Consider the following 17,667-nt stretch of genomic DNA (forward strand, 5'->3'; position numbering starts at 1 on the left):
TTTATCCTTTAATCTTTCTGAATTGGCAAGGTTTACAAATTAGATGACTTGAATTATCCATATTCAGGGGTCCATATAATTCCTTTTTTAATCCCATTTGGGATTGAAAAATTTGAAAGAAATTGGGGCAAATTTTTTTTAAATGATAATTTAAAAAAATTTAGGTCATTTTTATTTAATTGGGGGCAAATGTGTTTGTGAAATTTGAAAAATGTTTTTTAATTGGGGGCATTTTTTGTAATTGGGAGCAATGGGGGCAAATGTGTTAGTGGAATTTGAAAATGTTTTTTTTTAATTGGGGGTCTTTTTATTACAATTGGGGGAAAAAAATTATATTGGGATCGAGAAAATCATCTATTTTGGGAATTATATGGACCTCTGTCCATATTTGGCCAATGATTGTGCGATGATATATAAACGGCTGACCAAGAACTGACAGCTTTGAATACATTAAATAGACTGTAAGCCTAATTTCAAGTATGAATTGATATCAATTCTTTTTTTAAATTTGGAAATTGATTATTTTGGTTTCTTTTTAAAAGTGACTTGTACATTTCTACTGCAGGAAAGGAAATTATCACTATTAAGCATTTTTTAACCAACAAAATAACGACAATGTCTTCCACATTTTTAATCAGATGAAGAGTTAAAGGGTACAGTTGTAAATATGACCTTGCCATCTTTGCATAGAGAGCAACTTAAATTACGCTTACAGTCCCTTTAAGATTAATGAAATGAAATATTATCTTTAACATTTATTGGCAGAAAGTTCTTCTGTCATTTCCTGAACTTGAAAATGATTATCATCCAAAGACCATCTTCTTTAAACCATTGAAGTTACGTACACCGCTATATCTTAATCTATATAATAAAACAAGACATTCGTATATATATATATGTTGCGCATAGCCGGCCAAACGGCTGGACCGATTGGGCTGAAATTTTTTGTGGACACTCATGTGTTGCTGGGGGATGTTATAGGCTAACAAATTTTTAAAAAATTTTAATTTTTTTTCAACTTTTTTTTCCAGTTTTTATTTCAACTTTTTTTCCACGGCCGGGCAACGGCGGGCCCTTCAGCTAGCAATATAATAAGATTGTATAATGTATATTGTATATTTATTCTAAGAAATCATGTACTAATTAAAGCGCTACTCTTAAAGATATAAGAAAATTGTAAATTAGATATATCTAAGATACACGATCTCCAATACACAGAAAATGAAAGACAAATTTACATACATGGTATGACCTTGTGTAAATGGGGTGTCTAAAGTTTTATTTACGCACAAGTATTAGAAAGACAAATTTATTTGGTTAATATTTGTAATTAAAAACATTTAAGTTCTTCAAAATAGCTTTTCAATAAGAAGTGTTATGTTTAAAGTTGTGGTTGATTTCAATCTAAAGAAGGAAGGAAGGAAGGAAGGAAGGAAGGAAGGAAGGAAGGAAGGAAGAAAGGAAGGAAGGAAGGTGTCTATTTTTAAAAAATTGGGCTAAAATAGAAGATAAGCTGCGAGGTCACAAAATCGTACAACAATATCGCATAAATTTGAACGTCTTCATCCGTTTAGTTTGTAGTGTAACAATTCAAAATATGAACAAATGAGCAAACCTGAAAACAATTTGGACTATTTGAACAATGAACCAGCATTGCGCCTTCAAATATTGAATCGAAGAATTTTTCTAAGGGGTTTTTATTCGATTTAGAGACAACCCCTTCCCCCTGGACAGCCTTTCTAGGGCTGAAAAAAGTTGCAACCTCTAAAATTTTGTTATTAACATTTAATTCTAGTTTACTATAGTCCTTGTTCCCCTTGGATTCATAAAGTAAGTTTGTTGTGTACATATCTACACACAAATCTACACATTGCTTCACTCGAACCACAAACAGGAACAGGAACAGGAAATGAAAAAAAAGTATCAAAGGGACTGTAAGCGTAATTTCAAGTGGTCCTCCATGAAAAAAAAGAGCCAGATTCACAACGTTATCCTTTATCTGATCAATAATGTGGAATAAAGGGTTGAGTCTCTTTATCTTTATTTGACTTTTTTGGTTTGTTTCTAATAAACGTAGTACGCCGGTACGCCAGTACGACTGATCAGGTCCAATAGCTCGCATTGACAGATTTTTTTCAGATTAAATAAAATTTAATTTTGTCAAAAATGTTGTATTCCTCCAAAAAAAAAAAACCAAAGCTGCAAAAATTGGACTGTTGTATTTTTAAACGTACGATCCTGAAGGAGTGCATATAGATTAGCCCCAAAAAGCTAGGGTACCCTTACACCCTAACCTTTTAACCCTTAACAAGTCAAACGCCCCCCGCTAGTTTTTTGACCCATAGTTTTTTTTACATTTTCATGTTGTTTCTTGACTTTTAAGAAATAATAATTTAGAGTTTTATTTTTATTTTTTTTAAAGCATGCCAAAAGACCGGTCAGTTTAAATTTTTTTAAAAATATTCTTTTACTTAACCAAGTTGCATTGGAATAAACTCTTGAAAAAAAAATAGTTAAAAGATGTATGAAATGTTATTATTTGTAAAAAAAAACTTAAAAACCTATTACTNTATATTGTTAATATTAGAAAACTAAAGAATTGGAACCATAACAAATTGCAAAGTTTAAAGTCAGTTTTCTATTAGTTTTGAGTAGATAAGATCAAAAACAAGTTAGCATCTGTTTGTTTCTTACACTGCTAGAACTCAGAGATATTTTATATGAAATTATCATGTTCAAATAGAAATTTTACAAACATAACAAACTTAAAAAACCTCGGTCTTTAGACTTCCAATGGATCGTAGACCTTTGATATTTTAATCTATTAATTCTGTTAGATAAAATGATATATGTTTGAAATATTAAATGTTTACACCATTAAGTTGCAAATATATGAAGATTATGCAATTTGTGGCAAAGCCTTAATTCCTTTTAGATATTTAACTTATTCTGGAAATATCTTTGTTTCCTTCTAATATTGAGTAATATTACCTTCGAGATAAGTTCTATTCTCCTTCTATTGTTATTCCACCCTTTCCCTCCCAATCCATCATTTCCATAACACATTCAGATATATATAGTCACTGAAGTTAGAGATATGCATCATTCAGATATAGTCACTGTTATTAGAGATGTGCATCATTCAGATGTAGTCACTGTAGTTGGAGATGTGCATCATTCAGATATAGTCACTGTAGTTAGAGATGTGCATCATTCAGATATAGTCACTGTAGTTAGAGATGTGCACCATTCAGATATAGTCACTGTAGTTAGAGATGTTCATCATTCAGATAAAGTCACTGTAGTTAGAGATGTGCATCATTCAGAAAAAAAACGAATGATGAACGAACGACTCAGAGCGTTCAGAGAAATGAAAAACTATAGTTTCTTTTAATAAAAGATCGATTTTACTGAACGCGCCCATCGTTAACTATAGTTAGTATTATTTGTAAACAGACTATGCTTTTCCATTTATATACATAACATTCAGATATAGTCACTATACAGATAGCATTATTTGTAAATATGCTATACTTTTCCATTTAGATACATAACATTCAGATATAGTCACTATAAAGTCAGTATTATTAGTAAACTTTATTTTTTTCAGATTTAATCACTATAGTTAATATTTTAAGCAGGCAATACATTTCCATATATATTGTATTTCCATATACTGTATCATTGAATAATGATACCCAGTTTTGGCTGGAATCTTGCAATCTTCCTTTTTTTCCCTGTCACTTAAAAAAAGTTAACATAAGTTTTTCAAAAACCTTGGGCTACTAAATGCATCTAATGGAATTTATGCATATTATACTTTTTTCTCGATTACATGCCTTATTTTGCATGAGTCGAGTTCCTACAAAAATATATTAATGCGGGTAAGCCCTACTCCCCCTTGGATAGATTGAATGATTTCTTGCTCCTATTCGATATTTGATATGACGTTAGAGCTCTGAAACTTTAATTAAAAATTATGAAATATTATAGATTATTGAACTTCCAGTAGGAGCCAAGTTCATATAAGACGAGGGAGGGGGTGCACGACCGTCATGAGCCCCGCAAAATGGACTCTAAGCCTCGGTATTCGCTGGTGAGTATTTAAAAGAACCTGGCATTACCCTTAATGTTAGAATAGATATTATAGAAGTAATAAATAAAGAGAATATTGAATTTTAAATATTTATGCAGTGTTTTCTTGAATATCCCAAAAACATTGCATATAATATCTATTTTAAAGGATAGGGGTAGCGCCAGGTCATTTTAAATACTCATCTACGAATCAGAGACTTGGAGATCATTTTGAGGGGCTCATGACATTCCTGCAACCCCTCCCTAACAGGACTTAGTAATACTAACTATGATAAATGATATATAATATTATTATTATTATTTATTAACATGAGATCAAGCTATCTGCAGCCATAAGCTCTTTCACTAAACTCTTGCAGATTTGAACTTGATAATAACTAAGGAATTGTATTCGTTGGACAAGAAGCTTTTCAAATGTTTGTCTCTTATTAAAAGGACTTGCGACAAATTAGTTCGACATTATTACTTTTTCTTCACATCTTTTATATTAATCTTAAGAATTTTCCCATTCTTGGCCCTTGGGTACCCTCTCAAGAAGTTAATATAAAACTACAGATAAACTTAAGACTGAGGAGAAGACATAGAAAAATTAGACAGATTATTTTTAACCTTTTTTCAATTTTTATGGAATATGGAATCAGTATTTAATTTTTTTGGGGGGAGGGGAGGGTTACAGTGATTTGGATTCAGTGTTTCAAAATACCGAATTTGACATATTTTTTTAAGCTTAACATTTATGAAATTTTACAAATTATAAAGTGAATACTTAAGAATGCCAGGTTAAAACAAAGCAAATTACAAGTCAGATAATTATATCACACCTCCTGAGCTTGTGAGATGAAATTTTATTTTTATTTCTAATATGAACCGGATAGATTTGCTTTTGGCATACTTGTGCGTAAAATTAAAACCAAAGGAGCTACGCAGGGGCCTGCCAGAGCATTTGTGTAGGGGGGGGGGGCGCAATATTTTTAGTTGTGTGCCCCCCCCCTTAAAACCCCCTTTGTTGATACCGTTTTTAACTATGTAACCTATTCGATCATGTACTCACTTCTATCACAAATGTTAATAAATTATTTATGTAATTTTCTCAAGTGGACTCATCAGACATGGGTGCCCCCCTTCAGGGTGAGAGACACGCGTAGGGAGGGGCGGGGTGCCTTCCCCCCCCCCTTCGTACGTCCTTTGAGCTACGAGGTCACAAAGTCGTCCAAGTACCGTCGTTGACCTTCTCGTTCTGTGTAACTTGCACTGGAGCAGGGAAGAAGGGAGAGGGGGGCCATAGTTTCAGTAGAAGTAAATATTTCCATTTACTGATTGCGCCGATTAAAGGATTCATAACTCTAGTTGGATAATGAGATAGATAGAAAGATAGATGTTACCGCCATACTATTTCTATTGGTTTAGAATGGACAACAAACACATGACTGAACCCTGATTTGATCAATTAAATAATATATAATTATCCGTAATAACGGTATACGATACATCATATATACGTATGTATGTCACTCGACTTTGACTAACAAAGTAAATAGAAATGTATTAATGATAGAAAATTCTGCAAATAGATAGAATAAATAGATATGTATTCCTAAATCTCAATGCGCTATCTATCTATTTGTCTATTTATATACTTTGCTTTTTTGTCTGTCTTTTTGTCTGTTTTTACATTGTATCCAATAAACGTCAAAATGGCTGAACCAATCGGACCCACGTTTTGTTTGGGACCTCACATGACCCCAAGGAAGGTTAATGGATGATCAAACCTGAAACAAATTTGTTTTTCATAAAATTTTGAAAATCCATAATTTTTTTTAATCTGCAAATTTTTTTTGTTTTTGTTTTCAATGTTAACAAAAAGAAAATGTTCACAATTGAAATAGAAGATGGGTGCAAAGCGAACTGAATATCTAGTCTATCTATATATCTATCTATCTAGGTAACCTGAATAGTGTATATGAGTATGTTCAAACTTCTGATGGGAATATTCAATTTCATCCAAACGGATCATTGGTTCTAAAGGCAGTTAGGCAGTCAGGTAAACTTTTTTGTATTAATAAGATAATAATAATAATAATGATGATGATGATGATGATGATGATGATGATGATGATGATGATGATGATGATGATGATGATGATGATGATGATGATGATGATGATGATGATGATGATGATGATGATGATGATGATGATGATGATGATGATGATGATGATGATGATGATGATGATGATGATGATGATGATGATGATGATGATGATGATGATGATGATGATGATGATGATGATGATGATGATGATGATGATGATGATGATGATGATGATGATGATGATGATGATGATGATGATGATGATGATGATGATGATGATGATGATGATGATGATGATGATGATGATGATGATGATGATGATGATGATGATGATGATGATGATGATGATGATGATGATGATGATGATGATGATGATGATGATGATGATGATGATGATGATGATGATGATGATGATGATGATGATGATGATGATGATGATGATGATGATGATGATGATGATGATGATGATGATGATGATGATGATGATGATGATGATGATGATGATGATGATGATGATGATGATGATGATGATGATGATGATGATGATGATGATGATGATGATGATGATGATGATGATGATGATGATGATGATGATGATGATGATGATGATGATGATGATGATGATGATGATGATGATGATGATGATGATGATGATGATGATGATGATGATGATGATGATGATGATGATGATGATGANCCGTCTATTTACTCATTAGTAGATTTGTAAAGATCTAACAAAACTTGAGAAACTTCTGAAATCAAAAACATGGATTCAGAAAAGAAGAATAAAACATTATAAAAGATGTAAAATTGTACAGGTTAGGAATACTAAACATCTTAAAATATTAAGAGTCTGGATACGGTTTACAGGATTTTTACAAGATTATCATTTAAATTTAAGAAAAATGTTTCTTTCTGCTACAATCTGTTATTAAAATTTTTATTTCATTCTTTAATTTTTTGTGATCTATTCTTTTCTAATTCATTTTCTCCTATTCTTCTAGTCTATTCTATTTTAAAACTCTCTCTAGATTAATTCTATTTTAGTCTTTTCTATTCTATTCTATAAACTGTTAATTATGAAATTATTGAAGTTTAATTCTAGCCTGGACGGCGGGGGTTTGATGAAAATCTAGAATTTTCTCTATTGTAACTTTCTTTATTCTTTTTATTATTTTCTAGAGTTATTTAAATTCAAGAAACTTCGGGTTCAAAGCTTTCTATCTTGATTGGTTAGTTTTTGTGGTTGAAAAAATAGAAAAGACGCAGAAATATGAAATTTAAAAAATTTGTTTTTTTTTAAGAACTAAAATAATTTATTTTAAACAGTAAAAGTGTTTTAAGATTTTTAAAATTGTGTTCTAATTGTTAATAGTAAGAACTATGATACAGATATCTCTAAATATTCTGTTTGTAATTTCGACCAAAATTATAATGTTCGTAATAAAAGATTCAAAATTTAGAAAAAAATGTTTATAATTTAGAACAAAATGTTCATAAATTTAGTACAAAATCATAATGTAGAGCAAAATGTTCATAATTTAGAAAAAAATGTTCGTAATTTAGAACAAAATTTTTTATAATTTCTAACAAAATATTTGTAATTTAGAACAAAATGTTCATAACTTCTATTAAAATGTTCGTATTTAGTACAAAATGTTTGTACTTTCGAAGTTATTCTGGAACATTATGTTAGGGTCTGCTAAACTTCCTAATTTCAGTTCCTGTGTACTTTGAACACTTCAAAGCAAACAGAACGGCAATTGTCAACCAGGTAAAAGAAATTCAATGAAAACACTTTTTTAAAGAAGAATAAAAATGTTTTTAAAAGGTTTGCCACAAAGAATTAAAAATGTATTTAGTCCCTTATTATTATATTTATGGTTTCCTTTAGAATTTTTTATTGTTAAAGGGACTGTAAAGGAAAAATGATGTGGGGTACAGGCTGATATCTAATTAAATTAATTATATCTATTAAAAATTAAAAATAATTTAATTCAAATAATAATAGGAGCCAACCTGAGTTACTTAGGCTCCTCTGGGATATCGATTGGTTGCATATTCGCTGAATATAATCTATTTAAACCTACTATTTTTATAAAAAAAATTATAAATATAAATTTTCCTATAAATTTGACACAGTTTTATATCAATTTTTCGTAACAGGAACATCAGATAGAACTCTCATGGGTCTCGATCAACTCCTAAAATGCTTAGGTTTCAGCCTAAACCCCACATCATTTTTCCTTTACAGTCCCTTTAACAATAAAAAATTCTAAAGGAACCCATAAATATAATAATAAGGGACTAAATACATTTTAAATTCTTTGTGGCAAACCTTCAATTTTTCCTTTACAGTCCCTTCAAATTACATTTGTAGCTGTTAAGTTTTCAATTAAAAAGAATATTCTTTAATTGCTTTTTTAGGATGCTGCACTTGTTTGTAACCCCTTCGGAGATCATCCAATCCGTGTAGTCTGGAGGAGAGGGGAACAGGAACTAAATGGGAAACAGGACAGGTATAGTTTTGAAGAAAAGGAGAACAGGAAATAAAAGAAAAACAGGACAGGTATAGTTTTGAAGGAAAGGAGAACAGGAAATAAAAGAAAAACGGAACAGGTATAGTTTTGAAGGAAAGGGGAACAGGAAATAAATGAAAACAGGACAGGTATAGTTTTGAAGAAAATGGGAACAGGAAATTAATGTAAAACAGGACAGGTATAGGTGGAAGACGAGGGGAACAGGAAATAAATGGGAAACAGGACAGGTATAGGTGGGAGAAAAGGGGAACAGGAAATCAATGGGAAGCAGGACAGGTATAGTCTGGAGGAGAGGGGAACAGGAAATAAATGGGAAACAGGACAGGTATAGTTGTGAGAAGAGGGGAACAGGAACTAAATAAGAAACAGGACAGGTATAGTTAGGAGAAGAGGGAAACAGAAAATAAATGGGAAACATGACATTTATAATCAGGAGAAGAGGAGAACAGGAAATAAATGGGAAACAGGACAGGTATAGTTGGGAGAAGGGGGAACAGGAATTAAATGGGAAACAGGACAGGTATAGTTGGGAGAAGAGGGGAGCAGGAAATAAATAGGAAACAGGACAGGTATAGTTTGGAGGAGAGGGGAACAGGAAATAAATAGGAAACAGGACGGGTATAGTTTGGAGGAGGGGGGAACAGGAAATAAATAGGAAACAGGACAGGTACAGTTGGGAGAGGAAGGGAACATGAAATAAATAGGAAACAGGACAGGTATAGTTGGGAGGAGAGGGGAACAGGAACTAAATGGGAAACAGGACAGGTATAGTTGGGAGGAAACGGGAACAGGAAATAAATGGGAAGCAGGACAGGTATAGTTTGGTGAAGAGGGGAACAGGAAATAAATGGGAAACAGGACAGGTATAGTTAGGAGGAGAGGGGAACAGGAAATAAATGGGAAACAGGACAGGTCTAGTTTGGTGAAGAGGGGAACAGGAAATAAATGGGAAACAGGACAGGTATAGTTTTGGAGAAAAGGGGAACAGGAATTAAATGGGAAACAGGACAGGTAAAGTTTGGTGAAGAGGGGAACAGGACATAAATGGGAAGCAGGACAGGTATAGTTTGGTGAAGAGGGGAACGGGAAATAAATGGGAAACAGGACAGGTATAGTTTGGTGAAGAGGGGAACAGGAAATAAATGGGAAGCAGGACAGGTATATTTTGGTGAAGAGGGGAACAGGAAATAAATGGGAAACAGGACGGGTGTAGTTTGGAGAAGAGGGGAACAGGAAATAAATGGGGAGCAGAACAGGTGACTCAAGCAGACCAATCCTTTAATGAATTGATTTGATGTTTAAACTCTTCAGTCTGGTTAAAAGATAAGTTTATATTATTATTTTAGAAAGCTCCCCCCCCCCACACAACAGCAGAATAGTCATGTTTTCTATAAGAATATGTACATATGCACAAAGTGCCTTCTTCCTACTATAATGGTAAATGATGAATACGGATATTCTTAGATAGATAGATAGATGGATAGATAGAAAGGTGGATAGATAGATAGACAGATATATAGGTATATAGATAGTAAATTTTTGGTCGAGATAAAGCAAGGATATGCCCTGAAGATGGTTAAATAAACCGAAAATTTGGCAAAAAGAGTTTTTTTTCGCGGCTCTGAGAGTGTTAGAATTAGAAGAATTGTAGATAGATAGAAAGATAGATAGATAGATAGAAAGATAGATAGATAGATAGATAGAAAGATAGATAGATAGATAGATAGATAGATAGATAGATAGATAGATAGATAGATAGATAACATTACAATGTTTTTTTTGTTTTGTGGTTCATTTTTAAAAAACTAATGTTATCAAACAAGCTAAAAATATGTATAAATATAGAAAGATAGAAGGATATAAGGATGCATAGCATATTCGATATATCTTTATATATTTATTCATGATATATCAATTAGAAATAATTATATGCAGTAGACCGGCTGCTAATTAATATATCTATGTATACAATTTACATAAACATATATGTACATAAAAAGCTAATGTAAACCATGTATGCCTACAATATGAAGTCTAATGTAGGTATGATATATTATTCAATATACACTATTTTATGAATATTATTATTGCTCAATATATCAGGGGTTTATAGTTTCAAGAATTAGAAATCATTTTCAAAGATTTTTGGGAAAAGTAAAAAATTCGAATATTTACTTTTAAACTTTGTTTTTTTTTCCTTAAGAATAATTTTTCCCTTAATCTAAAAAAAAATATTTACAAACAGTCTTGAAAACCACTCAAATATTTGATGGAAAGTTAAACAAAATATTTTGAAGTGTGTATTTTTGATGTTTGCTTGTATGCACTCTCTGCTTCCCCCAACGAATCCCTCAAGTATGATAAATCCCCCCTATACCCCCCTACCCATCCAACCATAATAAAATATTTGGAAATTAATGAACAAGTTTAGAAAAAAAATATAAGAAGAAACCCACCAGGTCAAATATTTAAAAAAATGTTTCTATAAAATATGATAAATCTTTTATTTATCACATGCTTTTAATCATATCTTCGTTCATACTAAACTAAGCTAGTTTATAGGAATTAACACCGAGCCGGTATAGGATAGGATTAGGCTGGTTCTTACCATACATACGCCACTACACGCACCCCTCACCTTTTAGTAAAAGTAAATTCAACTTAAAGTCTGACCGCGTCAACCTTGTTGCACCGGGTAGTCCCTTGGAGTGTCTGTTTGTTTACCCAATGCCCGGGCGATACAGTACAAACTGGGACCGGAAAGGTTGACCCGGCTTGGAAATTCAAATGTACTACGGTTTCCCGTGACTAAGGCCAGTACATGAGGTAGACCGGCCGGTACAAGAAGTAAGAAGGCCGGTACTCCTCACTAAGGTCGGTACAAGGCTTCTTTCTGTAACGTTCAGTTTTAAAATTACCCTAGTCCACAGTGAGTAATCACTTTTCACTAGAAAGGAGGGTGTAAAGCACTCAAAATATCAAGTGTCACTAAAGGGAGTGGACGCAAAATATGAATTCACAAACAACTCCTTTAAATTTCCTTTTCTAGGTTTTCCTTTGCCTCTGCTAATTCTAGCGAGGGAGTTATGAACACTTTAACTATCAGGTAAACTTCAAAACTTTTAAACTTCAAAACTTTCAAACTTTTAACAACTTTTCAAAATATTAAAATAGTATGATTCGTGTTATTATAGTCTACATTCGATTTCTTGTTTTTCTCATTTAAAGGGACTGTCAACGATATTTTAAGTGACACTACATTTAATGAGTCAACATACCCGATTTAAGCGACATTTTCTTTCTTTTAAATTGGGTAAATCCTTTAAAAATAGTGTCAATTAGAATCAAGTTCAACTCTACAGTCTACAGTCTCTTTAAACACATTTGTTTTTATAGTTAATTTATCAAAGGTTTACACAGGGAAGGGTGGAGGGGGGTCCTTAAGTGCTCGGCCTTTCCCCTGGATTATTAAAATATATGGTTTTCAGTGGGTTTTCAGTACCCCACAAGTGCTAAGACCCCCCCACCTCTTGACAAATTTCGGTTTAAGCACCCGAATTTCTTGAAGTATATATACATAAATATGTTTAGAAATGTGCAACGGCAAGATGGAAGAGAGTACACGTGCTTTGCATCAAACCGGTTTGGTTCTCAGTACCTTACAGTACAGCTTGCAGTTTATGGTAGGGTTTTTATGCACACAGATTACATTTACAGTACAGCTTGCAGTTTATGGTAGGGCTTTTATGCACACAGATTGCACTTACAGTACAGCGTGCAGTTTATAGTAGGGTTTTTATGCACACAGATTACACTTACAGTACAGCTTGCAGTTTATAGTAGGGTTTTTATGCACACAGATTACACTTACAGTACAGCTTGCAGTTTATGGCAGGGTTATTATGCACACAGATTACACTTACAGTACAGCTTGCAGTTTAAAGTAAGGTTTTTTGCACACAGATTACACTTTCTGTACAGTACAGCTTACAGTTTATAGTAGGGTTTTTATGCACACAGATTACACTTACAGTATAGCTTGCAGTTTATGGTAGGGTTTTTATGCACACAGATTACACTTACTTAAGCAAAATATTCCCTATTTTTTGTATTCAAAACTGATTTTAAAATCTCCTCAGATGTAGTCAATGATTGAACCACTTCAGCACGAAAAAATTTAAAGGGGGGCTTTTGTATACATTTCGATCTCCAACATGATGTACACAACTATTTTATCCTTCTAACAGGAAGAAGTTTTAACTCTTTGCTTTTTTTATTTCTCTATTCTATTAAATTATAAAGTATTTAAGATCACTTAAAGGGAGTGACCAGCAATGTATGAGAATGAAGAATTTTGGAGAATATTTTTTTTAGGATTCATTAAAGACAAATAAAACGTTTTAATGATGTTTAATTACTGATTTTGAGCGCAAAGTCGACGTTTAAAATCAATGGTTTGGGTGTAGGTTACGTTTTGAGAATCGATTTTTTAAAATTATTAAATAACGACGACAAATAATGTACCAGTTCAACTATCATACATTGCCGGTAACTCCCTTTAAAAAGTATCATATTCTCATGTTGAAATCATTATTAAAACTAAGATACTAAATATCTATGTCCAGGAGAGGGTTTTTGTGAACTGTAAGAGGTCACAAATTCTGAATCACTAATTCAAAGTAAAAAATGTATAGGAATTTGAACCAGTGATTCAGAAATTTAACCGTTGGTATGAAGATAGTTAAGCTAAGCGATCTCTTTAATTCATTTAATTTGATCCTTGTTAATGTTGTTCTTTTGCAGAACCCCCTGAACCCCCCTCAAGCCTGTATGTATCTGATCTAACAAGTAGATCCATGGTTCTCTCCTGGTATCCAGCCTTTGACGGAAACAGTCCCGTGCTTCATTACCTAGTTCAGTTTAAACCACAGGCCGTTCCTTGGAGGTATCTTCATTTAGATTTAATTCAGTTGTCAGAAAGGTATGCCACTGTTTTAAATATACTTTTACTCATAGTCGCACCAGTCAGATCAGAGTTTATGCATTCCTTACCATATTGCTTCCAAGATCCGAAATGAGTAGGACTAGTGGTACCTTCACTCTTGTATTCCGAGTCCATTAGCGCACGATCCAATCAGGGTTCAGTCATGTGTTTGTTGTCTATTCTGAACCAATAGAAATTGTATGGCGGTAACGTTTATCTTTCTATCTATCTCATCATTCAATTAAAGATAAATTTTTTAATCGGCGCTATACACTAAATGGAAATATCTACTTCTACTGAAACTATAGTGGGCCCTGCATAGCACTGGTGATAATGCATACACTCCCATCAGACTGGTGCTTTAAAAAAAGTAATTATATTTGGGCCGACACTTCAAATGAATTTAAGTTTATAATAGTATTAATCTTAAATTGAACTCACTGTAAACACAATTATCTTACTTGATGTTGATGCATAGTATGTACATATTAATACTGTACATGCTTGCTCTGGCTGCCCAATAGCCGCCCTGGTACTTCAAACAAACCTGAGTTTTCAGTGCAGAGGGAAAAATACTTTTTTTTAAGTTCGGTACAAGTAGATAATTTATATGCAAATATAAAGCAAAATTATAAATCCAGTAAAGACTTATAAAAGGCCTTTCATTATTGAATGTATTACAAAGATTACCACAAACAATCATGAATTCAATAAAAAAATTTATTTTTTCTTTTAGATTAAGTACAAGATAAAGTTTTTAATTGTCATTTTCTTCTTTTTTAAATTTTGAGATTGTTGTTTTTAGTTACTGATTTTGGATAAGGGCTTTAAAAAGTTTATTTAACAGCTTTAAAAAATTCGAAATTGAAATGGATAGTCTAGGGAACATACTGTATTATTGTACTCTACTGCATATAATTTGTGAACATTTACATGATTTGTACACTTTGAACTCCCTTTTAGGCTGAAAGGGACTGAAAAAATGCATAACGAGAGATTCTCTAAATTCCCCTCTAATATATATTCTATTCTCTTTGGGACTAACAAGTCAGCAAAGTTTGAGGAAATTTTGATCCTTATTATCGAGAAAGAGTAGAGTTTTTCTTTGAATAATAGATCCTTTTTTTCCTTCAACCCAGCTCTATTTTACTGCACAATCTCTTTATATTCTTGTTTACTGCAGTAAAATGATATATTTCAGGGAAGCAGGAAATATAACCGTGTCAAGGGAGCATAGCTATACCAGGTAGATACATAGATAGATAGATAGATAGATAGATAGATAGATAGATAGATAGATAGATAGATAGATAGATAGATAGATAGATAGATAGATAGATATATAGATAGATAGATAGATATATAGATATATTGCCATTTAAACAAATAACAACTAGTTTAAAATGTATTGTATCATACCTAGGTAAGCACATAGATAGACAGATAGATGAATAGATGAACAAATACATTAGTATGAACAGATGAATAGATAGATTAATAGATAGATATATTGATGTAAAGATAAATAGGTAGATAGATAGATGAATGACGGGATGATAGAATGTTTGATATGTAAAAAATTGGATATTTTAAAGTTTAACAATGCTATGTAGAAATGTTTATGAATCTGATTTTGATTCTTTCAGTAATTGATGTAAGTAAAGTCAAGGATTAATTGATACATTGGTTGATCGATTTATTGATTGATTGGCTGAATGATTGATTGGTTGATCTATTGATTGATTGATTGATTGATTGAAATTGATTGATCTAATGAAATTGTTAAGGTTGGATGGCCTACTCCCCAACAACATTTATCTGCTCCGGGTTATCAGTGTTAACAGTATTGGACTAGGCCCCCCTAGTCTAGAGATAGTGGCGCAAACTAAAGAAGAAGGTAGGAACACTGTGGGAACATCCCTATCAACCAAACTACGTAAACTACGTGAACTATGTAAACTACGTAAACTAAAGAAGAAGGTAGGAACACTGTGGAAACATCCCTATCAACCAAACTACGTTAACTAAGTGAACTATGTAAACTACGTAAACTAAAGAAGAAGGTAGGAACACTGTGGGAACATCCTTATCAACCAAACTACGTTAACTACGTGAACTATGTAAACTACGTAAACTAAAGAAGAAGGTAGGAACACTGTGGGAACATCCTTATCAACCAAACTACGTAAACTACGTGAACTATGTAAACTACGTAAACTAAAGAAGAAGGTAGGAACACTGTGGGAACATCCTTATCAACCAAACTACGTAAACTACGTGAACTATGTAAACTACATAAACTAAAGAAGAAGGTAGGAACACTGTGGGAACATCCTTATCAACCAAACTACGTAAACTACGCAAAGATGTTGAGTTTTTGCCACAAACTCTGATTTTCTAATCTATATATCTTTGTAATCCAATGTCGTAGACCTTAGATATTTCAAACTATTAATACTTATAGATAAAATAATCTAATTTTGAAATATCAAAGGTTTGCACCATCAGGTTGCAAAGATATTGGGGTCAGAAGATTAGAGTGTGTGGCAACAACTCAATTCCTTTACGCAGTATTTGGTAAACTACAGAACCGAAATTTGAATTGGCCAGTGTCTGAAATGAGTGTAAATTGATAAATTGTAAAAAGTTTTTTTTTAAACACAAATACACAATAGGGCCAGTATCTAGTTATCCCTTTTTCCAACAGGATCCTCCTTGGCATGCTATTGGCCATGTTTTTCAGGAGAAAGGTGTCGAAAAAAACCATATACTTCACACTTTTTTCTCTCAAAGAAATTGATTTCACAGCGACTCTGGGATGTAAGGACTATAACTTGGTAAAAAAAATTATTAGATTCAGGCAATCATGCTCGGAATATATGATCTTTATCTTTATCATGCTCGGAATACATGATCTTTATCTTTATCATGCTCGGAATACATGATCTTTATCTTTATTTATCCTTGTGTCTCTCTTAGAAAGCAGCCAGTGACAAAATACTTTTTGATTGGATTTTACTATAAAAGGGTGTTCACAGAGGGTACAGAAAATTCAAAATACATTTTAGAAAGCTAGCAATCTTAGCTTTTGACAGCCACCAAGAACAATTTTGTACTGTGAGCAAAGGAGCATCAGGAGACCATTATGTACCGGCCAATTCAAATGTTGGGTACTGTATATGACTGTGTTAACAGTGTTGGACTAGGTCCCCCCCGTTTAGAGATAGTGGCGCAAACTGAAGAGAAAGATTGAAACACTGTAGGAACATCAGCTTTATCAACCACATTTTGCAAATTAAACGTAAAGTTATTTGACCAAATATTTATTTTTATATCTATAAATATTTGATCAAACTACCTCAAACACTAGAAGCAGAATTGGACTTTGTCCCCACATAGTCTAGAAATAGTGACGCAAACTAAAGAAAACTGTGAAAAAAAGATGTTTACCGAATACCATAATTTACACATAATCACTCAAATTCTGCACCGATAGACATCTCTATTGTGGCTGATAAGTCACAATTTTTTTCTATTCTCTTTATACCACTCTTTTCTGTTGAATTTAAAATTTAAAAAAAAATTATTTTGAAAAAAAAACAACTTTTTAACCTATGTTACACCAAGGATACCCTAGGTGCCCTTTAACATTTGTTCGTCAAATTTTTTTGATGGAAACACTACTTCAATTCTATTCTGTTATGTTCTATTCTATTCCTTTATATTCAATTATTTTTTGTTTGTTTAGTTCCTTCTGGTTCTCCTGTATCTGTTCGAGTCGAAGCAGTTTCCTCTACACAAATTCTAGTTTCTTGGCAGGTACAGTGTAGTACAGTACAAGTACAGTACAGTACAGTACAGTACAGTACAGTACAGTACATTAAAGTACAGTACAGTACAGTACAGTACAGTACAGTACAGTACAGTACAGTACAGTACAGTACAGTACAGTACAG

The 17,667-nt window shown here is 32.7% G+C and overlaps 1 protein-coding gene across 1 annotated transcript in view; it reads left to right on the top strand.

The window, feature by feature from the left end:
- The window catches only part of LOC111707094 (Down syndrome cell adhesion molecule-like protein Dscam2), an 87,963-nt gene that overhangs the window by 54,962 nt on the left and 15,334 nt on the right, over nucleotides 1-17,667 (top strand). The window contains exons 31-40 of the mRNA XM_023480094.1: nucleotides 6,038-6,148; nucleotides 7,293-7,306; nucleotides 7,884-7,961; nucleotides 8,615-8,706; nucleotides 11,777-11,833; nucleotides 12,319-12,410; nucleotides 13,531-13,672; nucleotides 14,913-14,957; nucleotides 15,499-15,608; nucleotides 17,460-17,530. Coding sequence (XP_023335862.1) covers nucleotides 6,038-6,148; nucleotides 7,293-7,306; nucleotides 7,884-7,961; nucleotides 8,615-8,706; nucleotides 11,777-11,833; nucleotides 12,319-12,410; nucleotides 13,531-13,672; nucleotides 14,913-14,957; nucleotides 15,499-15,608; nucleotides 17,460-17,530 — 812 coding nt within the window. The remainder of the gene's footprint in view (nucleotides 1-6,037; nucleotides 6,149-7,292; nucleotides 7,307-7,883; nucleotides 7,962-8,614; nucleotides 8,707-11,776; nucleotides 11,834-12,318; nucleotides 12,411-13,530; nucleotides 13,673-14,912; nucleotides 14,958-15,498; nucleotides 15,609-17,459; nucleotides 17,531-17,667) is intronic.

The sequence above is a fragment of the Eurytemora carolleeae genome, unplaced genomic scaffold (genome assembly GCF_000591075.1).
Source record: "Eurytemora carolleeae unplaced genomic scaffold, Eaff_2.0 scaffold630, whole genome shotgun sequence".
NCBI lineage: Eukaryota > Metazoa > Arthropoda > Copepoda > Calanoida > Temoridae > Eurytemora > Eurytemora carolleeae.